This window comes from Macrotis lagotis, chromosome 4 (genome assembly GCF_037893015.1).
Source record: "Macrotis lagotis isolate mMagLag1 chromosome 4, bilby.v1.9.chrom.fasta, whole genome shotgun sequence".
NCBI lineage: Eukaryota > Metazoa > Chordata > Mammalia > Peramelemorphia > Peramelidae > Macrotis > Macrotis lagotis.
Window position 1 is genome coordinate 105002854 of NC_133661.1, and position 21529 is coordinate 105024382.

The 21529-nt window shown below is 37.2% G+C and overlaps 1 protein-coding gene and 1 long non-coding RNA gene across 3 annotated transcripts; one reads left to right on the top strand and one right to left on the bottom strand.

The window, feature by feature from the left end:
- Window positions 1-5396: 5396 nt before the first annotated feature.
- On the bottom strand, window positions 5397-8090 carry LOC141521301 (uncharacterized). Its single transcript, XR_012477889.1, has 2 exons — window positions 7791-8090; window positions 5397-7274 (listed from the first exon to the last, which is right to left on the bottom strand). It is a non-coding gene; the product is annotated as an uncharacterized LOC141521301 (long non-coding RNA).
- An 85-nt stretch (window positions 8091-8175) lies between these two features.
- On the top strand, window positions 8176-20263 carry SMNDC1 (survival motor neuron domain containing 1). 2 transcript variants are annotated; one of them, XM_074233735.1, is made up of 6 exons: window positions 8176-8413; window positions 10341-10460; window positions 15184-15326; window positions 15738-15899; window positions 17445-17598; window positions 18982-20263. In XM_074233735.1, the coding sequence occupies exons 2-6, from the start codon at window positions 10341-10343 to the stop codon at window positions 19117-19119; spliced, it is 717 nt and encodes a 238-aa protein (XP_074089836.1). In that variant the 5' UTR covers window positions 8176-8413; the 3' UTR covers window positions 19120-20263. The 2 variants fall into 2 exon arrangements, with proteins under 2 accessions (XP_074089836.1, XP_074089837.1); XM_074233736.1 differs by lacking the exon at window positions 8176-8413 and adding an exon at window positions 13205-13395 and having other exon boundaries at window positions 10373-10460.
- Window positions 20264-21529: the final 1266 nt, after the last annotated feature.

Consider the following 21529-nt stretch of genomic DNA (forward strand, 5'->3'; position numbering starts at 1 on the left):
CTTAGATCTCCTGTTCATTTTAATACACAGTACAGATCTTATATCCCTTTTGTCTCAATTTAACAAGCATTTAAGTGATGACTTGATGCTGCTGGGGACACAAAGATAGGAAAAAACCAACCTCTATCTACCAGGAGAAAACACATACAAAGACATATAAAAAAGGTATACACAATACAAAATAAAGAGTAATTTTATTTTTCTAAAGCAAGGTCCAGTCGCCTCTATCACCACCCTCAAGTTCTTTGTAACCTATTCTTTTCCCATCTTACTCCCTACCACACTCTTTATTTTTATTTTTATTTTTTTAGGTTTTTTTGCGAGGTAATGGGGTTAACTGGCTTTCCCAAGGCCACATAGCTAGGCAATTATTAAGTGTCCGAGGCCAGATTTGAACTCAGGTACTCCTGACTCCAGGGCCAGTGCTCTATCTACTGCGCAACTAGCCTCTCCACTACCACATTCTTTAATTTAGTGTTGATAGCCTCCTCCCTGTTCCATCAACAAAAACACTCCATATAGGATCTGGGCATTTTCTCAGGTGGTCTCCCATGCCTGATACATTCTGTTTTCAACTTGTCCACTGACATCTTGGCTTCCTTTAAGTCCCAATTATAATCCTATCTTTTACAGAAAGCCATTTCCAACTTCTCAATTCCTTCAGGATCTCTGTTATTTCCTATTTATCCTGTATATAGCTCATTTGTATATATTAGTTATATATTATCTCTCCCAATAGACTGCAACCTCCTTGAGAATAGGGACTTGTCTTTTGTCTCATTTTTGTATCCTCAGTACATAGCACAATGCCCAATACGATCTTGATTGGCTTAATTTGGGGGAAGCACTAGTAATGGAAACTATCAGGAAAGACACCCCATGAGAAGTACAAATTGAACTGTGATTTGAAGCTAGGGATTCTCTAACAGTGGTGAGGAGAAAAAGCAATCTAGAAAAGGGGGGGCAAGGTAAGGGGGGTAAGAGGATGAGATATGAAGTGTTATATGTGTAGAATAGCAAGCAGACATGTTTGACTTGGATTCATCATCTGATATATATTTTAAAGTCTACCTAGCTCTTTACAAATTTCTGCACAATCCTGGGGGAATTTTAAAGTTGAGAAAACTGAGGCAGAGACTTGATTCCTCCAGGGCCCCACAGCTACTAAGTGTCTGAGGCAGTGTATGAACTCAGATCTTCTTGATTCTGTATCTGATTTGTAAAGAAATTAGATTGTGAAAGGCTTTAAGTGGCAGATAAATGAGTGTAGCTTCTCAAAACCTAAGTATCTAGAAAAGAGTCATCAAATACCAAAAACAAGTCAAGATGATAGTCATTCAATCAGTAGTTAGGCTATTAGTAACCTCAACAAGAGCTGTTTCAGTTGAGTGGTGGGAATGTGCACAGATTTTACAAGGGTTTGAGGAATACAGAGATGTTTCATTTGCAGTGGCGGGGTTGGTGGAGGGTGGGGTTTGGCTATAAAAGGAGAACTAGCTCTGTAGCATAAGGGGATGATAAGGTCAAATGAAAGGTTTTTAAGGATGATAGAGATGGCAAAGTTTATAGTCAGTAGTCAACAGATAATTGAAAATTACAGACATATGGGTTCACTGAAAAGTTAACTTTATGGATGCAATGTGAGGAAATGGTATCAAGGGTGCTAATGGACAGTAGCCTTTGTTCCTACCTCAGAGTCCCCCCTGAAGTACTGGTGTTGTCTTCAGTTACCCGTTATAGCCAGCTCCAGGCATGATTCATATTTTTTTTTTTAGGTTTTTGCAAGGCAGTGGGGTTAAGTGGCTTACCCAAGGCCACACAGCTAGGTAATTATTAAGTGTCTGAGGTCACATTTGAACTCAGGTCCTCCTGAATCCAGGGCCGGTGTTCTATCCACCATGCCATTTAGTTGCCCCCTTTCATCTTTTGCCATATCACTTAAGTTTTGATGTTGAAGGCTTCCAAAACCAACTCCAAAGAGCTTAACATTTTCATATCTGAACTTCCACTTTGGGGTCCCCTTGTTCTGAATGATGGCCTCATTTTTACTGGTCATTAAATATACCCTTTACCTTTCCTAATTTCTAGCTCTTGAAATTGATGCAGGGTATTATGGACATGGGGGGTGTTGTGACTGGAAACAAATTTTGTGGAAGGAAAAATATTATTTGTACCTATCTGGAGGATTCTGTTGTTCAAAGTGACTTCATTCCAGGATGGGAGTGGCCTTAGTGTTCAACTTTCCTCTAGCTTCCCTCCTTCCCCCAGCTTCCAGTTTCCAGCTCCCTGACCTTGCCCATTGATGCTGGCCTGACAGGAAATGACATGTTGAACTTAGAGGTCAAGCACCTTGGGACAGGAAAGACCAGTAGCTTGCCTATTGGAAGAATACCTGAGGTAGGTGCTAGATGTCCCCCCACCCCTTTAAAGCACAGAAGTGTATTTAAGAAGCAGCACCACCCCTCCTCATGCTCTCTCTTCTGGACTCTACCTGCAATGATGACCATCTCTCTCTTAGACCATGTGCTCCAGACTTGCTCCTCTAGAGCAACATGGGCCCTCAGTATAAGCTAGCCCTCTTGGCTCTCTGTCCTTCCTCTCTTTCTCTCACTCAAACTTGCCTAGCCTGTCTTCAAAGTGCTTATTGCTTTTCTAGTTTTAATCTGTATCCTTTGTAAGCCTTCTATAATAAATCCTGAGCAGCTTTAAATCCTAGGGAGCATGTGAATTCATTCACGATTCAAGGCCTTTCTCTCTCTCTTTATTGGATACCCCAATTCTCATCACTACAGAACCACAAATCAACTGTAATTGGTCCTGGAAAGGGTGCTTGAATTTTTGTCCTATGGTTCAGCTCATCATCCTATTATCCCTATTACTAGTGGCCAAATATTTTGATTTGGAAATTTGCAGTGATGGCAAGCGGAACCACAGGGCAAAAATTCTAGTACCCTCTCTAGGATCAATGAATGTAAACTATTTGAGGGCAAAATCTTTGTTTTTGTATTTGAATCTCCAATTCTTGGCACAGTGGCACAAAATAAGTACCTAATAAACACTTCTTAGTGTTTATTTCAGCACACACTGGACCCAGTGTACAAATTTGGTGGTGTTAATAGAACACCTGATACGAAAAGGCTTACAAAATATAAAACTCTCAGTTCCTGTAAAATTTCTGCAAGGTTCACAGGTTCTATAAATGATTCATCCCTTGCTACTTGGTATCTCTAGATATTAGGTACTTTTTCTAAACAAGTGAAATTCTGTCACTAAAGTTTGTCTACTCTTTGTGGCAGAAAAATGGAGTTTTTTGTTTTATTAAAGATTTTATTTATTTTGAGTTTTACAATTTTCCCCCCAATCTTACTTCCCTCCCCCCGCAGAAAGCAATTTGTCAGTCTTTACTTTGTTTCCATGTTGTACATTGATCCAAATTGAGTGTGATGAGGAATCATATCCTTAAGAAACAAAAAGTATTAAGAGATAAGATCAGACAATAAGACATCTGGTTTTTTCCCCCCCTCTAAATTAAAGGGAATAGTCCTTGAACTTTGTTCAAACTCCATGGTTCTTTATCTGGATACAGATGGTATTCTCCATTGCAGACAGCCCAAAATTGTCCGATTGTTGCACTGATGGAATGAGTCCGTCAAGATTGATCATCACCCCCATGTTGCTGTTAGGGTGTACAGTGTTTTTCTGGTTCTGCTCATCTCACTCATCATCAGTTCATGCAAATTCCTCCAGGCTTCCCTGAATTCCCATCCCTCCTGGTTTCTAATAGAACAATAGTGTTCCATGACATACATATACCAGTTTGCTAAGCCATTCCCCAATTGAGGGACATTTACTTGATTTCTAATTCTTTGCCACCACAAACTGCTATGAATATTTTTGTGAAAGTGATGTTTTTATCCTTTTTCATCATCTCTTCAGGGTATAGACCCAGTAGTGATATTGCTGGATCAAAGGGTATGCACATTTTTGTTGCCCTTTGGGCATAGTTCCAAATTTCTCCCCAGAAAGGTTGGATGAGTTCACAGGAACACCAACAGTGTAAGCATCCCAGATTTCTTACAACCCTTCCAACAATGATCATTATCCTTTCTGGTCATATTGGCCAGTCTGAGAGGTGTGAGGTGGTACCTCAGAGAAGCTTTAATTTGCATTTCTCTAATAATTAATGATTTAGAGCAATTTTTCATGACTATGGATTGCTTTGATCTCATCTGTAAATTGCCTTTGCATATCCCTTGAGCATTTGTCAACTGGGGAATGGCTTTTTTTTTTTTAAATATGACTCAGTTCTCTGTATATTTTAGAAATGAGTCCTTTGTCAGAATCATTAGTTGTAAAGGTTGTTTCCCAGTTTACTACATTTCTTTTGATCTTACAGTGGTTTTGTCTGTGAAAAAGCTTTTTAATTTAATGTAATCGAAATCATCTAGTTTGTTTTTGGTGATGTTCTCCTTAGTCATAAACTGCTCCTCTTTCCACAGATCTGACAGGTAAACTAGTCCTTGATTTTCTAATTTGCTTATAGAATTGTTTTTTTTTTGTCTAAATCCTGTATCCATTTGGATCTTATCTTGGTAAAGGGTGTGAGGTATTGGTCTAATCTAAGTTTCTTCCATACTAACTTCCAATTTTCCCAGCAGCAGAAAACTGATATTGAAATATTACTGATTACAGCAGAACACTGATAATGAACTATTCATTATCAATAGAAGCAAAAACCCCCAACTAGGAAAATTGCCTTTAGAAAATTTCTTTAAGGGATAACACAACCTATAAGAAGTCTATTTTCATAAAACTTCACTTTCTATTGCTGATTATTCTTTAATTCATCTCAATGTCATATGCTTTTTATATGCTTGAACAACTTCTACTTGTGCTATTAAGAGTTTGGAAAATTCTCAATGCTGTACATATACTTTTTAAACTATAACTATAATTGAGATGGCCAGTCAAATATTTATCAAATATCAATTTGGAAAGAACATCATGACATCATTCATCTCAGAGTTAGACATGTTTTTTCTCTAAATGCAGAAATATTTTTCCCTTAGTTTTTGATTTGAGGAAAAAAACACAAAAGTATTACTTAATATACTGATTTTATTTTAATGTATTTCTTTTAAAATTTTGAATCTGGAGAAGAGGTATATAAGAAACAAGTAATGGGTGTGTCAATAGGTGAAATCATCCCTAGAGATTCCAAAAAGTCACTTGCTTAACTCTAATGGATATATAGATATGGAAGTGAAATAAAAACATTTTCTGTATGGATTAGTGTTGGGTCATGAGGTGAGTGAGATAGTCCCAGCCTTTTGGCAATTTACAATTTGGAAGGACTTTGAGAAACAATAAATATAAAATACACAACAAAGACTAGATTAAAAAAACTACTGCAAATGGAACCTTTAATAAGTACAGCAGGAGCAGTGAACAATGCATTTAAGGTTTTCATTTATAAACAAAATTGTTGATGTCCTTAAGGGAAGATTTGTAATACAAAAATCTAAACAGGATTCTTTTCTGTAGTACAAGACACCATGAGTTTTTATGCATTTTCACTGCCATCTAATGGAAAGTTGGAGCATTGAGATTCTGCAAGTGCAATAGGTAAAATTTCCCCCTTTTCTTGCATTTTATATATTTAGCTCTGTAGATTAATGATTAAAAAACAACTCCAAGAAATTCCTAAGGATGCTAGTGCTGATGGTTTTACCTTTTGAAAAAGACATGCAAACAGGTCTTTCTTTCTCCTCTCCACATGAGGGTTAGGTCAAGTTGTTTTTCTGGAAAGTCAGATCGCTATGTACACCCCATATATAAAGGATTGTATGTGCTTGTTCATATGCTTTCAGTATCCACTAAGGAAAGCTTAGAGGAAAGGAAAAGGAAAACTACTTTTAAAGAATATGGAGTTTCCAGGATTCGTGTGATCTTTGTGGTAATCAATTCTATTTAGGGGGCCAACTGTTCCAAAATAGAATCTGGTAAGCTAAAAAGTCTTTATCCCTAAATCCAAATTTATTTCAGGATCAAATGAGCTATTTGTAAAGCTAAACATTCAATGTAGAAACTATATAAATTCTCAATTCCCCTCCTATCTTCCATCTCTCACTCAGTAGCGATACTGAACACGCATAACAAGTGGTTATGGGAAAAAGGTATGTGGCAGTCACTTTTCTGCACATAATCCAAGTCATTTTCCTGATCTTCAGAGCTGCATCAGCCTCCAGTTCTGCCTTTATCTTTCCCCACCATCCTTTGTTTGTCCCAGCTTTTCTCCAGAGGGTCCTTTTAGACTTGTGATTTTACACTCTCTCATCATTCCCTAAACTTGTCACACCATTTGTATGACAGTAACATCCCTCAGGGGAGTGAGATGGTTGCAATGGATAAAGCATTGACCCCGGAGTCAGAAGGATACCAGTTCAAATTGAGCCTCAGACACTTACTAGCTGTGTGATCCTGGGCTAGTCATTTAACCCCAAATGCCTCAAAACAAAACTCAAAATGATACCCAAGTCATCCTTCTTTCCCTAAAAGAACCACTTGAGCCATCGTGTCACTGAACATGCCTTGCTAAGTTCCATCCTTATATTACATCTGCCCATTCATCGTATGCAATGGAAAGGGAGAGCTGGAGAAAATGATGACGTGTAGTAGATTGTGCAGACAAGCACTCTGTCGGGATTCCTCAACTTCCAACTTATTTTTTGCAAGCTAAAATAAAAAGAGCCAAGGGCACCAAGTTCTCTCAGTAACACTGTCTGCTCAGCTTCCACCAGCCAGCCTGGGACTAGGCAGCTGGTACCTACAAACTGCTGCCCCCTGCTGTTGGACGACTGAAATAACGAGCAGCCTGCACGTTCAACATTTCCTTAGATGCCACTCAAAGTCTCCGGCCCCCTGCCAACCAGATGCTAATACTCCTTCCACAAACAAGCGGAGGGAACAGGCTCTGGGAATAGGAAGCCTCGGCCTCACATAACTCATTACGTGTAATTCAGGCAGGGATGATGATGGGAAGGAGAGTGAGGGGACGGAGACTCTCTGCCATCTCCCCCAAACCTCCAGGAAGGGTCACAAAATGTCCCCAAGTTTCTAGCACTTAGCTACAGGTTTCTGCGAGCGTCTCCAACTTTAAAAGTCCCCCCGGGTGGGGGGGCAGGTTCATCTGACACCGAGCTAGAGCCCAGGTCCTAAAATGGTCCAATAAAGAGAAGCCGGTCTGCATCCGTATCCGGAGAAGGAACTGTGGACTTTGAACAAAGACCAAGGATTATTCCCTTTACTTTAGGGGGAAAAAAAACCTGATAATTTATTGATCTTGCTCTCTTATACTTTTTGTTTCTTCCTTAAGCATATGATTTCTCTCTCATCACACTCAATTTGGATCAATGTATACCATGAAAACAATGTAAAGACTGACAGATTGCTTTCTGTGGGGAGGAGGGAAGAATAGGGGAAAAATTATAAAACTCAAAATAACCTTAAAAAAATCTGATATCTTATTGTCTGATCTTGCTATGTCTTATACTTGATGTTTCTTCCATAAGGATGTGATTTCTCTCTCATCACATTCAATTTGGATCCATGTATACCATGGATGTTAAGATTGGCAAATTGCCTTGGGGGAATTAGCAAATTAGTAAAATCAGGGGGGAAAAATTGTAAAACTCAAAATAAATAGAGTCTTTATAAAAGAAAAAAAATGACGAGAAGTCGGGGCTCTTGAATCAATCCCAAGTCGGACTCGTCGGCCTTCCCGTACTCACTCTCGGCCGCCTGGACCCTCCCGCCTCACTTCGAGCTCTTTAAAAATCCTCCGGCATCTCGAGTCCCCACAGGCTTCCAGCGCTTCCTCTCCCTCTGGGCCTCAAGCCCCTAATCCATATAAAGGGGATACTCCCCATACAGTACCCTCGCCCCGACGTCACAGGGCAAAAAAAGAATCGGAAAACCAGGCAAGAAGAGAGACGCGGGCCAACCTTCCAACCGCCGCCAACTCAATGCCGGACGTGACGTCAAAGTCCCCGCCTCAACTGTAATTTTCCGCTCCGTCACTTCCTCTCCAAAGACCTAAAACAGAGGCGGAATCTACTCCAGGAAATCCCGCAAATGATCCGTGGCCTCGCGAGGCGTCGGGGATCTCGCGAGATTTCCCTCGCGTCTCCGTCCCCTTCTTCCTCTCTCCCCTCAGCCCGCTCTGCTCTTCCCCTCCCCCTCCCCACCGGCCGACACCTTCCTCTCGGCCCCCGGCTGGAGTCGTCGCCGTTGCCGCCTCCGAGGAAAAGAGCCGGTGCCGCCGCCGCCGCCAGCGTCCGGCCTCGGTGCCCCGCCTCTTGCTGCCGCCGCCGCCCCGGCTCCGGCCCCGGCTCCGGCCCCGGCCCCGTAAAAGGTAATGGTCCGGCTAGGCGGACGGACGGACGGACGGACGGGCGGGAGGGACGAGGCCTAGTCGGGTCCACTGTGGGCCGGCCGGAAGCCGCGGCCTCGCTCGAGAAACTAAGGCCTTCTCGGCCCGGCCTTGGTAGAGGGCCGCGGCCGGTTGTCCGGGGAAGCCGGAGGGAGGAGGGAGACGGAGAGCCCGGGGGGCCTCCGGCTCCGCTCGCCGGGGCCCCGGTCTGGAGGACTAGGCGTGCCCGACGGCGGAGAGCCCGGCGCGGGGAGGCCCCGCCGGTGCCCCGCGCCCCCTGCCACCCGCCCGTCCCATTGGCGCCGCCGCGCTCCCCGGCCCGCACTGTGCGAGCGCCCGGCGCCCCGGGGTGGCGGCTGGGGGGCACACACACCCCGCGCCGGCCCTCCGCTTAAACGCGCTTTGTTTGGGGGCTTTCTCCCTCTTCGGAAGGACTTTTATGCGTAGATAACACTAGGTCTGAGAAAGAGGAGATAAATGCCGATGTAAGCCTGGAGATCACTCTGGGAAGGCTTCATGGAAGAGATGACATTTTGAATCGAGTCTTGTCGGAGTTAGTGAGATGTAAATGTAGGAAAACCGGTATTCCTTTCAAATTCCCGAAGATCCGCTGGTAGGCAAATAAATATAAACAAATTTTTGAGATTTATATAGTTTTTTTTAAACCCCACATCTTTTGGATATTTTCATTTTCATGCTGTTTTTGTACATCTAATCCTAATGTAAAATCAGAGATAGAAGGCAATTCAAATTTTTGTTTTTAGAAATTTCTATGTTCGAGGTATTGTGTTAGATTGTAGTGATATAAACACAAAACGACACCTGTTTACCTTTAAAACGCAGCTTCATACGAGTCAGACTGATGGGGCAAGGGAGAACCTCAGACAAGGTGTTCTCATGTTTCACCTTGGGTCAGAAAAGATCTGTTCAAATCTTGCCCCATGTGACCATAAGCACAAGTTATGAGCCTCGGTTTTCCCATCTATAAAATGATGTTCTAAGTATCTCTTAATTCCCAGATTGTGTTTTTATATACATACACACACACACACACACACACACACACAGACATGTACATGCATAATGTATCTAGAGAATGGCATAAATGTAAGCTATTAAAATTTGAGGGGAGAGACTCCTGGTTTGGGGAGGGTCATAAAAGACTTTATAGAGCAAATAGCACATTTACTTAAACCTTCATATGTGAGGATTCTAACTTGGAGAAATGAGGAAGGTGATGCATTCTGGATCTGAGGAATGGCATAATGAATGCAATAAAGTGATCCAAAATTGGACTACAACTGTCCAGTTTTTGTACAAGAGAGCAATAAGGACAGCATAATGAATGCAATAAAGTGATCCAAAATCGGGCTACAACTGTCCAGTTTTTGTAGAAGAGAGCAATAAGTTTAGAGCTAGGCTGTTGGCTAGAGGTCTCTCAAGATTTTTTTCAGCTGGGAAGTGATATGATCAAAAGCTAAGTAAATGTAGATAAATGCTGACTCCTTTGGAGTAGAGACCTTAGGAAAAGCCTTAATAAAAACTATAATCTCTCAGATTTGGAAGAGAAAAAGAGTCCAATCTTATTTTACAGATAAGGAAACTGAGACTCAGTGGGTCTTTATTTCCCCAATGTTTTATAGTAATAAATTGGAAGTTCATTCTAAAAGCAAGTTGTTCATATTCTAATCCCCCCCCCCCATATTTTGGTTTTCCCTTTCCTTTAAAAAATAAAGTTGGGGATAATTTCAAGAATATTTGAAGAATAAGGGATTAATAGTAATTATTTTAAGGTACTGTGGAACAACTCTTGTAGGAACTCTTTTTAAAACTGGTTGTGACATTTTGTTGTATTTTTGATTTAGTTGTATTCATTTCTATTTAATATTCCTTTCCCCCTCTTTTGAAGATGTCTGAAGATCTAGCAAAGCAGCTGGCCAGCTACAAGGCTCAACTTCAACAAGTTGAGGCAGCATTATCCGGAAATGGAGAAAATGAAGATTTGCTAAAATTGAAAAAAGATTTACAAGTGAGTATGGGGGACACCAGAAAATATTACTTGAAAAACTGTACTCCTGACTCTAATTTCTACATTGTTAATACTTTTTTATTGGAGACACAGATACAGCAAAACACATCAACACAAAACAACTTGTTCTTGAAGAATGTTTGCATAGTTAAAAGTTGCTACAGTTTGATGAAATTGCATAAATTCAAAATGAGGAACTCTTCCAAAGTTTTCAAATGGTTTCATTTGTATTATTATTTTAAAAAAGAAATCATAAGAATTTTTTAAGAGCTCTTGGGCAAGATACACCTTTTAAAAATTGCAATATTTGTGTTCTTTAGAAAACTAATATTGAATTAATCATATATACCTAGGAATGAAATCCAAAGTGATTGTCAAAAAGACTGAGCTAGTTGCATATTGGAAATTTAAAACTAGAATTTCTTTTAATGAATAAAGGAAAAAAATTAACTTGGGGTAAATCTGAGTTTTAAGCACTATGGTATAGCATTTTCCCCCTCAAAACTTTTGCCTTTTTTTGTTATTTAATTGAAAGTAAATTGTAACTATATTTTGTCACGGTTTTTTCTGAATAGGAGATGTTATACATTTGAACCTAAAAAGAGTTTACAATGCACCGATTTGCTTCATACAGATTACAAATGTTGTGTTGTTGGCAGTCTAAATTTTTTGAATAATAACTGAATTGAAGTCATGATGTATCGCAAATTATAGTTCCAATAGATTTTGGTAAATCTCAACCCCTTAGTTTGTCTATCAAGTTACTACCAGAAACTTTTTTTATAAGTTAAATTTAAAAAGCTAAGATAATATTTTACTACTTAGATAGATGTTTTCTTGCAACTTAATTTGCAATTTTAAATTTGACATTCATTTTAGAGGGTAAGTTTAAAAAAAAGGGTGAGTTTTCATATTTTGAGTAGCTGATATCTTGAGTTTTATAGTTAGTTTAGAAGTATAATTAGACAGGAATTATTTCCTTCCTGAATCACACACAGAGCATTAGACAGTTGTCCTTTTGAGTCTAACAATCACTCACCATCAACTAGTTTTTTCACCCAAAACCAGTTCATATAAAATCCTACAAGACTATTCCTGGTATTATCCTTAACATTGATATAAAAATTAAACTTTTTATTCTAAATATGTTCCAGAGAATGAGTTCTTAAAGAATTCATCTGAGATGCTTTGTTTATTTATAATAAATTCTAAATAGGCATATATATACACACACACACACACACACACACACACACACACACACACACACACACATATAAAGGAATTTTTAAAGTTTTAAAAAAATCATTACAGAAAAGATCTATATAATTGATTTAATTTATACAAAAGTCAAACTTGCACATTTTTGGGAAGAGGGAATGTGCAAAGACTGGAGAAGATATATAAGCAAATCCTTCTACCTTCCCTTCATTTTTATACCTATATATATATCTGTGATACCCCATAATAACCTGGGCATGTATGGGTATTAAAGATGAAACTGAAAATACTAATTTACCAAGAGTTTAATCTTGTGATATCTAATTAGTTAGAATATTATCAATAATTCATTGTTTCCTCCACTTCCTCATGAAATCATTTTATTAGAAACAATTCTTTTTTTTATTTTTTAAAATAATGAAATTGATAGGTAAAATCAGTAGGCCTAAAATTAGTGACCACCATTGAGCAATGAATAATCATTTTTGAAAGATCCCTTTTAGAGACTTTGAAGAAGATAAAATGTTGTGAGGTTGGCTTCAGTTTAATGCTGCCCTTAGAAGCTCTTGCTGTGGGATAGTTTTTTTTTTTTAATGAGATCCTTCTTTTTAATGAGATCCTTCCTGTACTGCCATGAAAAACACCAACAGAATCCAAGGTAAAACTGCCTTATGCCAGTGTCATTTGTACTAATTTTAGATACCCAGTAACCCAGCCTTGTAATTTTTTATTGTAAAATGAACACTACCACCATTAATTTTAAATACTCATATAAGAGACCAAAGTAAGTTCTAAGTCCTCAAAGAACTATGTTATATAAATTCTGTTCTCAAAATTAGAACAGTATGGTCTTCCCCCCCCCCCCCCCGCTTTGTAACAAGTTAAAAATGTCACTGCAAAATACAGCCCCATTATGAACGAAACAGTTGTTCAAAGATGAGTTTTATCATTTAAGACAAAAGGTACTGAGAAATATATGGATTTGTTCCTCTCTTTGAAACTACACAATTAAAGTTTATATTGCAGCCTTTAGTATTTCAGTATGCCCTTAACAGTTGGTCTGTTGAAATTCAGTTCCTCTTCATTAAGTTTTTGCCCTTTTCATTTTTTGCATTTGTGTATTCAAGCCATTTCACAGCTTCCACCTTTTTTCTTTTTCTGAACTTGACCTGATTTTTAATTTTCTGCCATCCATCCATTTGATGCTTTGTCATGAGATGCCCTTTTCTATATTTCTTTTAATGTCTTGGCTTTTCTTCTTGCCATTGAATTTTCTCTATTTGTCCTTTAAGTGCTGTCTTTTATGGCCAGTAAAATTACTCAGCAGACAGCAGATTAATCCTTTGTAAGTCATACTTTGCATTCTCTTTTCCCTTCAAATAAAGTGGGTATAGTAACTTCAAGGTTTGCTGCCCAGTAAGTCTATGGATATTCACAGAAATAGTCTATATATTAAGCTGTTTTGCTAAATAAACTGGTTCTAAAGGAGGCAGGGGTCAAGTCACCTGTCTCATATATTACAGTGGCTCTCTGCATCCCCGAAACGCCTTCCTTCAGTAAGCACAGTGCTTGGGTGCACCCCCTTTGACCTGCTGATATGTATATCACAACTCCTGATGCTTCCTGGAATTGCCGATTACTGTAACTGCTGCCCATCTGTCAATGAAGGAGCAGTTTCAGAACTCAGACTTGGGGGAGGAAAAGTTAATTAATGGTATGTACCTTCAAGAACTCCCTCATATGTAAAATATTTTATATTTCTAATACCTTGGTCCACATGCACAATTGGGGAAGACTTTTAGAATTGTGTGTGAAATAAGGATTCAAATATTGGCAAACTTTTAAAGGCACTAGGTAAACCTTTTATAGGGGTAAACAATCTTCATTTAGAGTTTGGATCATTTCGGAGCTATGCTCTGTGAATTTTGATTTTTCTTAAGAGTTATAGCTTTTCAGGGCCTCTCTTAATTGCAAATATCTTTATCATGAAATAATCCAAAAGATAATTATTCAAATATGAGTTCACTATATATATCTATATATATCTATATATTTTTATAAATGTGGGGCATTTAGATTGAGAATTTATTTTTTTTGCTCTGAGGCAATCCAAAAGAGCCAGAAAATAGTGTGTTTCATTGATTAGGGAATTAAAAGGCAATACAAATAGGTTTTCTGGGTTCTATTCCTAGTACTTAAGTAGCTGGCTATGAAGAATATGCTAGTTCACTTAACTCCTCTAAATCAGGCTATAAAAATTTGTAAACTTTATTCACAGAAAGTTATATTATTATTAAAAGCTGCTTGTATAGCTGTTTGGCAACAGAGAGAATTTCATTAGCATAACTACATTGAACTTTTAGCTTTTGTTTTTCTTTTAGTGAAGACATCTGATTCTTTGCTTCTATGCTTAAGATTTTTTACCTTTCTCCAAGGGTTTGATGTTACTTTTGGGTGGCTTCACATAGTATGTTAGGAGTAGCCAGGAAGATTTGGAAACGTGAGGTACAAAGTAATCAACTACAATAGGAGCCAGAAGAAACTCTGTACTGATCTAACTTTGCTGATATCTCACCCCAGGCCCTCAATAAAATATATAAAATAGAATTTATACATGGCATTGGAACAGATTATTAATATATGTATTTGCTAGAAGTATTTGTGTTCTGATGCATTATAGGTAGTTAACTAATGTTTTAAAAGTTAGAAATTAGGTAACTTGATGAAGAATAGTTTGTTCATCTGAGTAATCTAGTACAGTTATAAAAATGCATGTCTGCAATATTTTTTAATAAACTGAAAGTTTTTGATACCAGTATCTATCTTATTGTTAGCCTGAAGTTGGAGAGCAACTCTTAGCAAATGATTGCTCATTTATTACCTGATTGCTTAAAAAACCCCACCTAATACCTTTTTATGCATCTGTGCTGAATTGCATGACTATTATGATACTGAAATGCCTTAAGTGATTTTGAAAAATGTCATTTGATTACAAAAAGGAGAGATTGTTGGTTTTTACTGCTATCAATGTAACTTCATGGATATCCTGGTAAAAGTTTAGTGTGTGTTGGCATATTTTTGGTATTAATAAGTTACTTCATATGCGCTTTGGCCATTTTGGTTTTTTGCAGAGAAGGAGGGCGGGATGGATGTCAAGCTCCAATTCCAATTCAGTCAGTACTGTTCTGTTACCTGGTAACCTCTTTTAAATAGGACAATTGCATTAAAAGATATGCCAACTATGTTTCCCTTTTGAATGGTTGATCCTATTTTCTGTTCTTTAAGAAATACTGATCTGCTAAATTAGCCACTTGTAATATGCTATATAAAAATAGGCTATTTTCTATAGTTATAAGCCAGCCCATTTTCATTAATATTTGTAGTTAATAGGATTTTCAAAGTTTGATGTGTGTGTCTCTTGTGTTTCTTCTGCTTGAGAATTGTTGATAGGGATAATCAAAAAAGTAATGATGTTTTATATCACTTTTGCTTTTCCCTTTAGGAAGTTATAGAACTAACCAAAGATCTTCTTTCAACTCAACCTTCGGAAACCCTTGCAAGTTCTGACAGTTTTGCTTCTGCTCAACCTACTCACTCCTGGAAAGTAGGGGACAAATGTATGGCAATCTGGAGTGAAGATGGACAGTAAGTGTAGAAACAAACTTCTCTAACTGTAACATGAATTATTACAATACCAATGGTAAGAGATTTTCATTCAGTTTGAGCTACCTGTAAAAATTTACAACTGAAAATTTTCTTATAAGGAGAGGGATAATTCATGTTAACTTGGCTGTTTAATAAGACAACAAGCTAGTTTTTCCCTAGATTGTAGTTTTAAACTTAATATTTACTGTTATTGAGTAGATCATCCCAGACTACTCTGAAATATATGCTACATACATACATGTATATTTATATATATATATATATGTTACCAATTGATTATGGAAAATTATTTTAACTTCCTATTTAATAACTGAGAGACTGCAATATAGATCTTATAAGGTTGAGTACCAAACCTTTACTCACCTGCTTACAGTCATGATATCTTTACAGGTGTTATGAAGCAGAGATTGAGGAGATAGATGAAGAAAATGGAACCGCTGCTATCACATTTGCGGGTTATGGTAATGCTGAAGTCACACCTCTACTCAATTTGAAGCCAGTAGAAGAAGGAAGGAAGGCAAAGGAGGACAGTGGAAATAAGCCCATGTCAAAGTAAGTGGCCAAGTGATGAATATGTGACATATGAACTTAGGTTATATATTCTCCAATTGACTTCTTTTACATAATTGTAGACAGAATGCCTGTGGTTCAGGCAAAAAATTTTTAACCTCTAATTGATTTCCATTGTTAAGAAAATCCTTTCCAATTGGTGTGGGATTAATTTTGCCTAAATGATCTATTTCTGTCAGAAAGTATATGTTTCTACAAACTTTTTAATTTTAAGTCACAAGAATTTAAAGTAAAGAAGTATGTTAACCTGAACACAAGTCACTTTTATCATTTTGATTCCTAACTATAAATGAGAATTTTTTGTTATGATTTACTAGTGCCACTGTTGGATTACATAGAATTAAACATTTCTCAAGTAGGAATGTTCCACTGAGGTCATCTGTTTCAACCTCTACATAATACATGAATTCCCACAGCTCCTTGAGGACACAAATTGTTATTTGGTAAGGGGGGGGGGCATAGTTCTTCACTAATGCCTGTTAGATATTAGGCAGTTAATGTTCGAATTAAATTCTTTACAAGTGATGACAGTAATCCAGATTTTCTTGAAGACCTCTAGTACCAAGTAGTTACTCTACTCTCTGGCCATTCTGTTTCTTTTGGTTGGCTCTTATTTTTAAGAACTTATTCCACCTATCAAAACGGATTCTTCCTTATAACTTCCACCCATTAATCGCACTTCTTTCCTCTCCTCTGGGCCCAAGCAGAGAACAGAACTAGGAAATGAATGTTTGAAATTTTAACTGAGAATAAGTTGCTACATGAATAGATTTGGGGCATTACATTGCTTTGGAACCATTTTAAGTAAATCTTGAAGCATCACAGCCTTTATTACCACTCATGTGATGCTTCATGTTGTAATAGCTGTGTTTTATCATGACTTTGTTCCTGTTCTCAGTACTTATTCTTATTCTGCCCCTTCTCAGGCTTGGGGTTCAGGCTATAATTGTTCCATTATCATTATTTCTTCATTGACTTGCATTCTTCAATTTGTGAAAAATCTCATGAGCAACAATGATTAAAGATATCTTGGTATTTCTGGTGCTATTGAAAGTAAAATCTGCATAATATTGTTACTTTGGTTACATATTTATAAATTCAGATTTAAATTGAAAAGGTTTGTTTTTCTTTGTGATAAATTTATCTGTTTCTTTGCTTTTTCTTTCCCTTCATATGTTTTGAAGTAATGTGAATAACATTTCTTGCTAGCTATCACTTCATTTCTGTTTGGAAAATGGAAAAGTCTTGGCTTTCAATAAAAAAATTAATACTTTATTCAAATAAAAGTTAACGAGTTGTGGATCAAGTAAAATGTTCATAACTAGACTCAGTTATTACAGGTAACTGAGATTATATTTATGGTTGGGGGTTTCCATGGACACTATTTAACTAAGGAAAGGTTTTAAATTCTTCCTTTTGATTGGCATTGGTTTTAGTGAATTAATGGCTTTTATACAGAAGGTTAGACCTTTTTTTTTTTTTTTTGGTAATCACTGACTTCAGAGTTCATCTCTTATTTTCACACAGAAAAGAAATGATTGCCCAGCAGCGAGAATATAAAAAGAAGAAAGCATTGAAAAAAGCTCAGAGGATAAAAGAACTTGAACAGGAAAGAGAGGACCAGAAGGTGAAATGGCAACAGTTCAACAATAGAGCCTATTCTAAAAACAAAAAAGGCCAGGTTAGTAAGTTCTTTCATTGTATTTTGTTCCCCCCCCCCCCCCCCCCCCCCCCCCCCCGCCAGGCAATGGGGTTAAGTGGCTTGCCCAAGACCACACAGCTAGGTAATTATTAAGTGTCTGAGGTCAGATTTGAACTCAGGTACTCCTGACTCCAGGGCTGGTGTCCTATCCACTGTGCCACCTAGCCACCCCTGTGCTTTTGTTTTGGTAGACGAGTAAAAAAAAAAAAAAAGGTTGGGCAAGAAATATAAAAGTAATTTTTTTTCTTAAAAACTTTAGTAGGTTGAATTGGAGATAAATCTGAAAAATCTGATGTCTTACTGGATACTTTAAAGTTAAAACTGAATTGTCTATGAGCCTAAGATATAATCCTTCTCTAAAATGTGAAACTTGAAAAATGTTTTTTTTGCACAAGGGAAATTTGCTGTACTATGCAACATATGATTAAATAATGCCGTGATTTATCTGTTCTAAGAATTTTTGTTTCCCAGGTTATAATTATGTCTTCACTTAGTTTCACATTAATGCTTAGTATCTTGTACTTATACTCAGAAGTATACATTAATTGATGGAGAAACAGCTGTAGTGTAGATGAAGGCAGTGGAATACTATATTTGGAGTCAAGAGATCTGGGTTCATATCGTGTTTCTGATATTGGGTATCTGACCTTTAGAAATCACTAAACCTATCTGGGTCTCAGTTTCTTGAGGGATTTTGCCTCTGAGATCCCTTCTAGCATTAACTCTATAGTGGTGTTGATATGCTTCACCACTCATGAGTCTCACTGTCATGTGTAAAATGAAGATAGCCATACTGATTATTACTAGTTGCCTTCTAACTCAAAATCCTTTGACTATGATATTTAAGATAACAATATAGGAAGTCAAGTATTTCTGCATATCATAGTTGTTATTATTGTTTAATATGTAGTCCATTTATAGGCTATGGGTAAAGGGCCTTTTTGTTTTTGAGGTTTATTTTGCAATTATCAAGGAGTAGGGCAGCCCAGAATTTAAACTTTAAGTGAATGACTGATATGAAATACAAGACTATCTTAACTGACTTTAGAATTTGAATTTGTCAAAATAAAATTTAATAATAACTTATGAGGACTTAACTAATAGTTTTTGAAGAAAGGAGTATTTACTCACTCCCTTCAGCATATTTAACACTTTTGTTTCTTCATACCTCTCCCAAACTGAGATGCCTTTTGCCTGGAAACTTTTTTCCCCCTAGCTTTTGACATTGATACTTGGTTATCCTACTTGGTAATGTTTTTAAAAGATGATTTTTTTATAGCCTAAATGTATATAGTATTTTATGGTTTAAGAATTACATTTTGTTCAAGGCTAATCAGTAATTTTTTTTTTTAATTTCCTTAGGTAAAAAGGAGTATTTTTGCCTCACCTGAGAGTGTTACTGGCAAAGTTGGAGTAGGAACTTGTGGAATTGCTGATAAACCCATGACACAGTATCAAGATACCTCTAAATACAATGTCAGGCATTTGATGCCTCAGTAATCAGAGAAACTGGTGGATTTCATCTCTGCAGGGCTTTACATTTACCTTTTTATCCTTATATTTTTCTAAAGGTAAATTATTTGTTAGATAGTAAGGAAGAGACCATTGTCATCATTATCTGACTTCAAACAATAGAATGAGACTTGAAGAAATTGCATTTGATAACTGCTTTTCAGTTGACTTTCTTCATTACTACCATTTCCCCCAGAATTTATCCTGTAACGCAACTTTTTGTAGACAGAAGCTGCCTAAATTCAGCACTTAGATGAAGTGTTTGCCTTCCAGATATCAGACTTTGCCACATACCTAAGAGTTGTACCCTTTCCAAGTCATAACTTGCAACTTTCAGATGCTTTGAATTTGCTACGTATTCCAGCAGCCTTTGGAGCTTCATGGTAAATCACCACCCTGCCAAGCAGATTTTTTCTTTCCAACTTGTTTTAATTTCGGTTTATACCCTAATTGTTGTCATCAAATTATGCCTAGATACAGGTCCATTTGTAGATGGCAAAGTTTGTTGTGAAGTTCCCTCACCCCACCCCAATAACTTCTTGAGTCTCTAGCCTTTTCTGAAATTACTTCAATCCTCTTAACACTTTTCATTGAGACTTTATTTTGTGTGAGAAACCATGTTGAAGACAGCTACCTTTTATAAGTTTTGTACCTGTTTGCTTTTTTTCCTTTATTGACTTTCACTTCTGGTAGTGGTGCCACCTTTGGATGTGTAATGTTTATATGAGAAAAAAGAAAGCTAATGTATAGCCCTGTATACATTGTAGATATTATTTTTGTAAAGACTAAGGCTGAATTAATGAACAAGAGTACTCTGAATGTTTTCACCATTAAATTCTACTGTATTTCTTGTGCATTAATCTGACCATAATTTCCTTGTATATTATGTTCATGTAGCTGAGTTTGTAATTTTTGTTACTAGATCAGGTTGTCAGCATTCATTGATGCAAGTGACCATCACAATTACCTGAGTTGCATTCAGTTCAAGCTAATATATGCAACTGATAGTTTAGAATGACATGCATAGAAAAAGGTACTTCCTATTAATGGAAGATGGTGATTTTTATGACAAATGTGTTAATTTCAGTTTTGTATGTTTAACTTTTATTAAATAAAGTGTTTTTAAAATCTCTAGCATGTGTGTAGAAAAGAAGTCATGGGCTCTCAGACTTATTCTAGTAATTAAGACAATATGACATACATTTTGGTTATAGAAGAGAGATTTTGATGCCTGATGAGGATAGTAATTGTTTTTTTTTTAATAAAAATGGGAATCTTCCTTATAAATACTGTTTCTTAGAAACTGGGGTTTTAGTGAGAGACTGTGCCTTTTGGTAGGAAAGGACATAGGTGATTTAATGAACTTTTGTTGGGACAACAGAATATTAGGAAGGAAAATGGCAAGAGTATGTTTCAATTTTCTAAACATTTTACTATTGACAGATAGCAACTGCCCCCCTGAATGAGTTAAAAGGAAGAACTTCCTCTCCTACCAATCCTAGGAGAGACCTTTTTATGTTATCATGAGCAGGTCATGCAGAACAACAAATGGACTATAAAGAAAGTTGAAATGGAGAATTCCAAATAAAAAGTGTTTTTAAAATCTTTAGCATGAGTGTAGATAAAAGAAGTCATGGGCTTTCAGACTCATTTTAGTAATTAAGACAATATGACATAAATTTTTAGTTATAGAAGAGAGATTTTGATGCCTAATACGGATAGTAATATTTTTTAATATAAATGGGAATATTCATGATAAATTCTGTTTCTTATAAACTGGTTTTAGTGAGAGACTACCCTTTGGAAGGACATAGGTGCTATCAGTCACATTCTTCTTGATATTTTCTATTTCCACAATTATATCGTAGTTCTCCCCTTTCCTATCTGACCCCCTCTTATTCAATATCTTTTTTTTTTTTTTGCAAGGCATTGGGGTTAAGTGGCCTGCCCAAGGCTTCACAGCTAGGTAATTATTAAGTGTCTGAGGCCGGATTTGAACTCAGGTACTCCTGACTCCAGGCCCAGTGCTCTATCCACTGTGCCACCTAGCTGCTCCTTTTTCAATATCTTTTGAATATATTTTCCTCTGTGTTATGCCCACTAATAGGTTTCCCACAAAGTTCTTTCCTTCTCCCTCTTTACAGTTTCCCCTTGGTGATCTCTTCAGTTCTCATGATTAAATTATTGAAGAGTCTATCAAAGCATAATATGATGTTCAGATTCAACCCTAATTTGTCTCTTGACCTCCAGTATCATTTCTCTGACTGACTATTGAGCATCTTGAATTGTAGATTCCTGGAGACATCTTAAACTTGACTTATCCAAACCTGAATTTATTGCCTTTTCCCCATTCTTAATCTTTGCTTTTACTGTTGTAGGTACTTCCCTTCCTTAGATA

What these genes read in the sequence shown, in the direction of transcription:
- SMNDC1 (XM_074233735.1), top strand. Translation starts at nt 10,341, where the DNA reads ATGTCTGAAGATCTAGCAAAGCAGCTGGCCAGCTACAAGGCTCAACTT. An exon ending in AATTGAAAAAAGATTTACAA is followed by an intron (nt 10,461 to 15,183) that starts GTGAGTATGGGG and finishes TTTTCCCTTTAG; the next exon opens with GAAGTTATAGAACTAACCAA. An exon ending in GGAAATAAGCCCATGTCAAA is followed by an intron (nt 15,900 to 17,444) that starts GTAAGTGGCCAA and finishes ATTTTCACACAG; the next exon opens with AAAAGAAATGATTGCCCAGC.